Genomic DNA, 10,251 nt, shown 5'->3' with positions numbered 1-10,251 from the left:
CTGTGATACATCATTTTTTTCAAAAACGAAAATCATAAACGTCAGATGGTAGTTGATTTAAAAAACGCGTATCATCAAATACCAATTCATGAATTTGACAAACCATTTACAGCTTTTGAGGAAAGTGGATGCCTTTACCAATTTTGTTGTATTCCTCTTGGGGTGACCAATGGAGTATCATATTTTCAGAGAGCCATTGATTCTATCAATAAAAAAGAAAATCTACAAGGGGTTTACGCTTATTTAGATGACGTAACAGTTAGTGGTGAGGATCAAGATAGCTATGATTTGAATTTACAGAAGTTTTTAAATGCCGTAAAAAAATATGGGTTAACTTTAAATCAAAATAAATGTCACTACAATCAAAAGTTATAAATATGTTGGGATATACAATATTGCACTTCTATGGACAGTAATTAATGAAAAATAAATTCTCATTGTTGAAACAGATACATGAATGAATTTGCTATTGCTATCATGCTGAGTCAATCTGGAAGACCCGTTACTTTTTTCTCACGTATCCTCACAGATTCTGAACAAAAAAAATTTATGAATTTTCAAGATTTCCATGCTAAGATACTTCCAGTCAGACAGGGGGACTAGCTCTACTTATCAAGAATTTATTAATTACCTACACTCTAAAGGAATATCTTCAAGTAGAACAACACCATATAATTCTGAAGAAAATGGTTAAGTTAAAAGATACAATGGAGTTATATGGAAAGCAGTGAATCTAGCATTGAAAACCAGTAATTTAGACATCACTACATAATTTATTAAGGCCAAATCCGGACAGGGGTAGTCCAAGGAAAAAAACATATCCTTGCCCTTGCCTTTTGACACCCCCAAAGTTAGTGCTGGTATTATCAGCACAAACGCAAATTACTTTTGAATCAATAAAGTACTTTTTAATACATTTTAAAACATGTTCTACTAAAAGATAGATGTTTCACCCGGAAGTTCATCAAAAAATAAAAGTTTCACGTTGACACCTTCATTTTGCTTAAAATAACGAACACATACCGGAGTCAGTTTGATTTCGTTTCTGTTTGAACTATAACCGTAATAAAATTTGCATCTTTGAGTTTTTCGAGTAATTTGTTAAATATGTTTTTTTTAATATTTTTTTTAGTAAAGAAAAAAATCCGGACATTTCTCATATCCGGACATGTCTTTCAAATCAGGACGTATGGTAACCCTATATATACCAGATGCTCTGCACTCTATATGAAGTTTACTGTCTACAGCAACCAATTGTACACATCATGAACATGTGTTTACTTATCAATGAAGATCAACTAGCAGAAATTCTATTTCTTCATGAAAGATTCAGACACAGTATTACTAAGAAAATTTGTATGAATGAGTAAGTTTGATCCTTTAGTTGAAGAGGATTATCTTTTAGAAGCCAATGCAGATTATGCCTTAATACAGTATCTAAACCGAAAGAAAAGTACAGTTGCAACGAAGTACTCAGCTCCTAGAAGTGACCTAAAATTATTGAATCACAATAGTGATTAAGATGAAAATGAAAGTCCAAATAATACACTAAAGAATTCCACTACCAAATCAATATCAGATGAGACAGAAAATTTACCTGTTTAAGAACGGAATCAAGTCCCTGATGATAATCATGAACCAATATTAGAAAATTCAGATTTTCAATCTAGCCGTAAATAAGCTAGAACTAAAAATAAACGTAAGATATTTCCAATTTCCAGCATTTTGTTCAAAAATAGAAATAGGGCTGGATTAAATTATTTGGGTTATGTTGTCTTGTCACTTGTCATAATAAATGAAGAAGGTAATTCTCCTTATTTCACTTGCCGTCCCGTACCGTCCCGTACCCCCACTTAGTTTCATGTTATGTTTCTCGATACATTGTGCTAGAAAGAGATACCGCAAACCAGTCCAAGAGATCTTGTCGTCAGTGGTGGCGGAGTGAAGGCTCACTCTATGTTAATATATACCTCTATGAGACAGACTGACACAGCATCCCAATATACTAGCCAGAAACCTGATGAGACAACCAGCCAGACGAAGACTTAGACGGAATACACCTAGTGATTTACCATCACGATTTTAATTATATGTGCCTTAATTCCCAGAGACAAAAGAATTTTATAGTTATGTAGAATATGTATATGTAAAGAAAATGATAGAATAATTTTCTCCAAGTCACCTACACTAGTGGTCATAACATTTACTCATTTTAACTTGTTTTACAGATTGTAAATAAATTGGGAGGTTAAATAACATTAAAAAACCTTGTCTTTACATAAACAATGCAACACTTCGCTAGCTCGACCTACTTTTAGATAAACATATGGATTAGTTATTACATACCATATTATAGTACATACATATATACATATTATAAGTCAACGGGGACATCTTGGATATTAAAGCACCCTATGTAACGCACAGCTGAATGTGGCTGAATTTTTATGTTTGTGCGTCACAGTGTTGCCATGCTGTTTTCTATATAATTCTTTCATAATTTCAATCAATGTTAAATGTATTCTTTTTCTCATGATCATCTTTCAGTGCGTCACAGTTTTTCGATTTCTTTCTAACGCATTAACTTGTATGTGACAGAAAAAAAGGCACGTCGGTGACATTTTTAATACATTTATTCTAGTTATTCTAGTTGTCGATAGATGGCACCATAATAAAAAAATATTTTTTTTTAATTAGATAATAATATTACAAATATAATCTGTATAATTTATAAGACTATACAAATCAAAGAAAATACCACTTTATAAATGCAAGAAACACATTTGATTTATTTCTATTCCAAATTGAAAATAAAATGTGACAACTGTCAGATTTAACTAAAATGTCATGTTAGAATAAATGGCATAAATGTGTATTATCACGGACTTACCCTTTTTCCTATCATTTGTTACGCACTGAAAAATTATCATGAAAAGGACAATACCTACAAGAATAATAGAATAATAACGTTTACTTCTCCGTCATTATACTAGGTAGAATGACAAATGAGGTGTCAAACTAAAGCTTATAATCCAAGGATAGTACTAAATGTGAGAAATTAGACCTAGGTTGTCTGTCAGTCTGTCTGTCTGACCGCGAAAACCTATATATACATAACATATTAGAACATACCTAAAATACACAAAAATGATACATTTCACACACAAATATAATATCACAAAAAATTGTAACGTGATAGTATGAAAAAATAGAGGATACGGCAACGGTGTTACATGTGACGGTCGGATCCAATCATAGAGTTATATATTAGCATAGAGAGAGTGTCATTCAGAGCGAAGTGATGACACCATCTTTTTTATTTGGATTAGTGCTGTTTCACTCTTACGCATAGTAAAGCTGCTATAGTTGTCCTCCTCTTCCGTGCCTATATTCACACTGAATGCCATCATAGATTTTCGATACAATGTGTTAGAAAGAGATGCAGCAAACCAGTCCATGAGATCTTGTCGTCAGGAAGCGCGGACGGTAGGCTCCCTCTATGCTAATATATACCTCTATGGATCCAATGCCAATATCTACATAGGCATATTAGGGTGTGCTAATATCCAAGATGTCCACATTATTAAATATTTCTTATTTTAATCATTATTTGAAATTAAATTTTATAGATTTATATTTTTTAGAAAAAGCAGTTCCGACTCAAATGACCGACTTGGATATTACAGCTCAAGCACTGATTTTCTTCTTTGCTGGCTTTGACACAGTTTCGTCAATTATGTGCTTTATGTCCTATGAGTTAGCTTTAAATCCTGACATACAAACGAAAGTACGGGAAGAAATACGTAAAACCCTTGAAGAGTCTGGTGGAAAAGTAACTTACGAAGCTGTGCTCAAAATGAAGTATCTGGATATGGTATTATCAGGTAATACTTGTTTTAAAATTATTTTCTTATGTTGTCTCAGTTTTTATCAAATATTTGTTGAAATAAACCACAATTAGGTACTAAAAAATGTTTTTTAGTTTTCTTTCATATTATAGCTCCAGACAAAACTTTTTGGGCCGAGTCGAATGCAATTTTGTTTATTGAAGTTATACTTCTTTAGACGCGATAGGGAGTGAATGTAATAGGGATTTTCATCGACTGTCATTTGTTTCGAGCTTCTATCATATACTGTATAATCTGTGTATAATATTAATATACACGGATTATACGACATAATATGACACAAACTCGAAACAAATGACTGTGAATGAAAAGCCCCATTGTACGCGAATTGATCAAAAATGTTGGTGCTACGCTCATATGCGTTATCGTTTGCTCTGATTGGGTGTTCAAATGACATGTCAAAAATTATCCAATATGGCGACTGTGGCACCACTGTGGTTTGTTATGGTTATGTTTGTTAAGTTGTGTTTTAAAATTGGTGAGAACAGAGATAATGAAGAGCGCAAAAAGAAGGTCAAGGCAATTACAGTCAATAATAGGGTATAGGAATTTAGTACCAGTGAGAATGGAGGGATTACTATATGCAGATGACTTAGTAATAATAGCAGACAATAAAGAGAAAATGCAAAAATTAATCAATATATGGGTGGAGGAAATAGAAAATTTGAAAATGGAGGTAAATGTAAAGAAAACGAAGACCTTGATAGTAACCCAAAAGAAAAGGGAAGAAATAAACCAAACGATATTTAGGTGCAAAAACGAAATAATAGAAACAGTCTCGACGTTTGAATACCTTGGAGTAATAATATCAGAGGATGGAAAGATAGATCAAGAAATCTCATACAGAGCGAAAAAAGCAAATAAGATCTACTATGCACTAAATAAAACAATATTTGGAAAGGAAGAAATAGATAAAGAAATAAAACTGAAGGTATACAACGCAATCTCTGTGCCAACTTTAATATATGCAAGTGAGACATGGGTAAACAATGCAAAAATAGACAGTACAATAAACGCAGCGGAGATGAAGCAGCTAAGAAAAATAGCAGGAAAAACGAAATTGGACAGAATAAGAAATGAAGATATTAGACAAAGACTGAAACAGGAATCGATAATAACCAAGATACAAAAAAGAAAATTAAAATGGTATGGACACATTAACAGAATGGACCAGGGAAGACTACCAAAGCAGGTGATGGAATCGAAAAGATATGGTAAAAGAAGGAAAGGGAGGCCAAGGAAGAGATGGATCGATCAGATTATAGAAATTGGACAGGAAAAAGGAAAAACACATCAACAAATGAAAGAGTTAGCAAAGGACCGCAAGAAATGGAAGAGATGGATAGAAGATGAATAAAACCTCCGACGCCCCTGAGGGGTATAAGGAGTTTCGAGAAAGAAGAAGAAGAAGAAGAGAACAGAGATAAAAGTGAGTTTATAGTTGTACTGACTTTTTAAATAGTTTTTATGTATATTTTTGGACTTATTAATATAAAAAAAGAATGTGTGTGTACTTTGTACGCACGTAAGAAGTTATACTTCTATTATTATATAATCTAATTTCATATTATGATTTCAACGAAATCAATATACCTATCTACTTTAAACAGTTTTATTGTATTGTATTTAAATATTAAACTAATTTTAGAAAGAACAAAAAGAATACCAAAAATTAAAAAAAAAGGATATGACTTTGTCAGGATTCGAACAGGGGACCTCTCGATCCCTAGGCGAATGCTCTACCGATCAGCTACCACCGCTTTTGTATTCAGTCGATCATTTCTCGGACATAATTACAATCACGGTGACAGATACATTAATTGAAAATAAACATTTTCAATAATACTTATAAGGAGGAAGACAAATCCACAGACATAAAAATTATAATAAATATATTTACTAAAAACACTAATCATATATTCTTTTCACGCACACCTTATTTGCGCTACATAACTTAAAAGATGTAGCAACTAATACCATACTGTCGGTGTGCGCATGCGCCAGGGAATGTAAAAATTCACCCTCGTGTCTAAAGAAGTGTAACTTCAAAAAAAATACTGTGTGTGTACTTTGTACGTTAGAAGTTATACTTCTATTAAAATTTTGTAGAAAATCTGAAGTTTTTGAGATTTTCTACGATTCCTCAAGAAAAAATCAATTGCTGGGACGCTCCAGTTCGTCAAAAAATGACGGATTAACATTTTTTATCGAGAATTTACAATTTATAATGATCTTAAAGTTTGACGAAAATACAAAGGCTATAGCGGATATCCCATGAAAAAATTATATTATAAATTTTTTTTTGTCAAAAAACGACATTTTTTAGAGTTTATACGATTCCTCACGAGAAAAGCAATTGCGGGGACGACGCGACGCTTCAGTTCATAACAAATGACGTATTAACGTTATTTTTAATTTTTGGTATTATTTTAAGTATTAAAATTAGTTTAATATTTAAATAAAAATACAATTAAAATATTTAAAATATATTTGTTTCGTTGAAATTGTAAAAATAGAAGTAAAACTTCTTACGTGCGTACAAAGTACACACATCCTTTTTCTTTGTAATATAGTAGAACCCCGACATCCGTGCGCGGATTGTCGGGGCTGCGGATTATCCGTGCTATGATTTTCGATTACTCAAATTGCATTTTTGAGGGTTTATCGAAATATCGTCAACATAAATGAAACTCTATACACCGTATAACAAACATTAGAGATTTTAAACAGAATTAGAATGGAAGCAAACAATACAACTCTTTAAAAACATATGTGCAAGGAAATCATTTAAGGATCGATTTTAATAACTCGATGAAACACTTTCCAACCAAGTGATTTCTGCAGAAACCCTTGGAGGACGTAACAATCTCTGGGCCAATGTGTGCTAAAAAAGCGGAGATTTTTCACAGACACTTGAAAATAAAAGAACATTTTAAACTCACTCATAAATATGCATAGGCATAACCAGGGGGGTTTAGGGGGTTATAACCCCCCTCATTGGGATCTACTTTGAGCTCTATACGCTTAACACCATTATGTGTTGTTGACACATCAAGCCATTTTGAAATTGTAACCCCCCCTGGGATCATCGTGGTTACGTCGTTGTAAATATGAGAGTCAAGAATAAGAACATTTTGGGACGGTATCAATCAAAAGAGGACTAACTAATCAGGTGGCTGAGGAAACTGCCGATATCCTGCTAGACTTGAGCAACGAAAAGCTTCTAACCTTGTCGATATTTTGAACTAGTGAATAATACATCAGAACATTGAACTATGACTTAGTTTAAACTTAAATGAGATTTACTTTTCTGTTATTTTTTGATAATAGGTACATATTTATGTAAAGTGCACAGAATCTAAAGGTGCCACTGGGGGATGGCGTCTATGCGCAGTAGTATAGTCGGTGTATGAGAGAGAAAGTATTCGAAATAATGAAATAACACATAATATAAAATTTGTTATTTTAGTATTTCGAATATTACTATACCGACTATATCTCTCATACCCCTTTAGAATTTGTGCACTGTATGTGTGTACAATATGTATCATGTATAAGAAATACATAAAATATGTTCGGATTATCCGTTCTTTTGAATTATCCGTGCCACCGTCCGGTCCCGTGGAGCACGGATAATCGGGGTTCTACTGTATTTACAATCTGTCCTTATTATAAGAACAATAGGTAAATTGTTTGACATCAAATTGAAAATTTGACCTGTAAAGGGAGATCCAGTGATCACCCTCTTTATATAAATTAAATTAAAACAAGTTAAGTTATTACAGATTATTCGAATCTTCTTGCTAGGTCCACTATTTTGAATCTCTTCAAGCGTCGTACTTACATCATTATGATCATGAGTGAGGTTGCTGGCTAACTCGTTTGGATGAGCTTTTAGTCTCTTGAATATTTTTTGTAATATTCTCTTACTGTTTTTATGGGTGGCATATTGAGATCTTGCTCTATCAGATAGTTTGGTACACACCAAGAGGGCATTCAGCATTGTTCTAAGGATTTTGTTCTGGAATCTGCAGTATTTCTAGGTTTGTTTGACTGGCTGTCCCCCAAAGTTGGATACCATAAGTCCACACTGGTTTTAATACAGCTTTATATATCAGTAGTTTGTTTTCAAGAGATAGTTGAGATTTACGAACCAGTAGATACATTTCCCAGAATTTTATTCCTAGTTGTTTTCTTTTTGTGAAAATGTGGTTTTGCCAAGTTAATCTCCTATCAAGGTGGACTGCTACGTACTTGACAGTATCAGTTTGGGGGAGCTGTGTTTCGTTCAGAGTTACAGTTACATGTTGGTTTTTTTAATGGTGAAAGTTACATGAGTGGATTTACTGTCATTCGTTGGATATTGTTAAGGTCTTTTTGAAGGGTTCTGGAAGCTAGTACAGCGTTGTCATCAGCAAAAGTTGCACACGTTGTTCTCTTACTTGTCGGTAGGTCAGCAGTGTATAGCAAGTACAATATCGGTTCCAGGACACTTCTTTGTGGTACTCAGGCTTTTATTGGTCTTAGGCTTGCGTATTCATTATCCTGCTTGACTAGGAATTATTGGTTGGAAATATAACTTTTTAGAATTTGGTAGAAACAATGGGGAAGGTTTTTCTTTAGCTTATATAGGATACCAGCATGCCATATCTTATGGTATGGCATATGGCATGCTGGTAATGCGAATAATGATGTTCCCACTTCTATTTTATACAGAAAGACAGTGGAATTTCTCGTTTATTTTTCTCAATGTACCCAGGAGAGTTAGTTTGAATTGCCCCATCATTTGATCAGCCAGAGGCACTGAGTTGATCCAGTTAGCTACTGTTATATTTCGGTTGGTTCTATGTATTGAATCCGAAAAGTCATCAGTTTTCTAAATTCATTATTACCTCTGTTTAGTGGGCCTGCTATTTTTCGAATTATTTTTCTTTCTAGGATCCCCAATCTCTCTTCATCTTTCTGTGTATCTCTCTTCATCTTTCTGTATCAAGCGCATTACTTCAGCATTATATGTGATTACTGGTTTAATTGATGCTCTGTAAATTTTCAGTTTAGTATTATGAGTAAGCTTCTTATCTTTGAGCAAGTTGTTGTATTTCCAGTAGGTTCTGTTTCCTGTCAGGATTCTTTCACTGATAACTATGTTTCTATCATTAGTAGATACCATTAAGTGAGATCTCAAGATATTTAAAGGTTCTACCTTTTCAAACTCATATTGGCCAATATTTAATCTTGTCACATTAACTTTATTTTTTCTTAAGCATATTAGGTATTTTGATATTACAGATTGTTTATACTTATTACATTATAAATCATTAATTAAGTTTTATTGTTTCAGAATCATTGAGAAAATGGCCATCAACAGGAGCTGTTGATAGAATGTGCACCAAACCATACATACTCCAACCAGAAAGACCCGATGAGAAGCCCATCCACTTCGACAAAGGCATGGTCGTCTGGTTCCCTATTTTTGCCATCCATCGTGATCCCAAATACTGGCCAGACCCAGAACGGTTTGATCCTGAAAGATTCAGCGATGAAAACAAAAGAAACATCAATCCATCTGCTTATCTTCTATTTGGAGTCGGCCCCAGAAACTGCATCGGTTCCAGATTTGCTTTATTAGAAATCAAAATACTGATTTGTCATATATTAGCCAATTTTGAGATTGTCCCTGGACCAAAGACGGAAATTCCTATAAAAATTTCAAAAAAACAATTCAGTATGAATGCAGAAAATGGTTTTTGGGTCAACTTAAAGAAGCTGAAGAATTAGACTTTTGTAAATAGGAAAATACATTAAAATATGTTTGATCTTTTTATTTTTATAAGCATTCCTAGTTATTTAGTTTAATTTATCCTCCATTTTTATAATTTTAATGTTGTCTTGTTTGTTTTTAATCTTTTTCTTAAGAAATATATCCTTAAATGTAATAATATCTTGTCACTAGAGCTAATACAGGACATATATTCTTTAGATTTTTCAATAACACTTATAATAATCTAGAGACGCTAAATCCGGATGAAGAGATTAAAACTCGTATAGAAATTGCAAAAGGAGCATTCATGAAACTTAGATCTATTCTGAGCAACTCTCAGCTGAACTTACAACTAAAAATCAAGTTCCTAAAATGTTATGTGTATCCTGTATTACTATATGAATGTGAAACCTGGATCATGAAGGTAAACATGACGAACAAATTAGAAATCTTCGATATGTGGTCTTATCGTAGAATGCTCAGAATATCTTGGATTCAACGCATTTCAAACAGAGAAGTCTTAAACGGAGTAGGTCAAGGCGAAGGTGACTTAATCAAGATGATAAAAAAGAGAAAATTTGA

At 33.2% G+C, this 10,251-nt stretch overlaps 1 protein-coding gene and 1 long non-coding RNA gene across 2 annotated transcripts in view; one reads left to right on the top strand and one right to left on the bottom strand.

Annotated features, from left to right (window-relative positions):
* Positions 1 to 1,832, bottom strand: part of LOC126888822 (uncharacterized) — a 6,455-nt gene extending 4,623 nt beyond the window's left edge. The window contains exon 1 of the long non-coding RNA XR_007699934.1: positions 1,598 to 1,832. This is a non-coding gene — a long non-coding RNA (uncharacterized LOC126888822). The remainder of the gene's footprint in view (positions 1 to 1,597) is intronic.
* The window catches only part of LOC114328017 (uncharacterized), a 77,646-nt gene extending 67,922 nt beyond the window's left edge, over positions 1 to 9,724 (top strand). Inside the window, 2 exon segments of the mRNA XM_050646000.1 lie at positions 3,645 to 3,884; positions 9,250 to 9,724. Of these exon segments, the coding sequence (XP_050501957.1) occupies positions 3,645 to 3,884; positions 9,250 to 9,686 (677 nt within the window). The 3' untranslated portion in view covers positions 9,687 to 9,724.
* Positions 9,725 to 10,251: the final 527 nt, after the last annotated feature.

This window comes from Diabrotica virgifera, chromosome 1 (assembly GCF_917563875.1).
Source record: "Diabrotica virgifera virgifera chromosome 1, PGI_DIABVI_V3a".
NCBI lineage: Eukaryota > Metazoa > Arthropoda > Insecta > Coleoptera > Chrysomelidae > Diabrotica > Diabrotica virgifera.
Note: the sequence above shows the minus strand (reverse complement) of the source record. Positions and strands in the feature narration are given on the sequence as shown.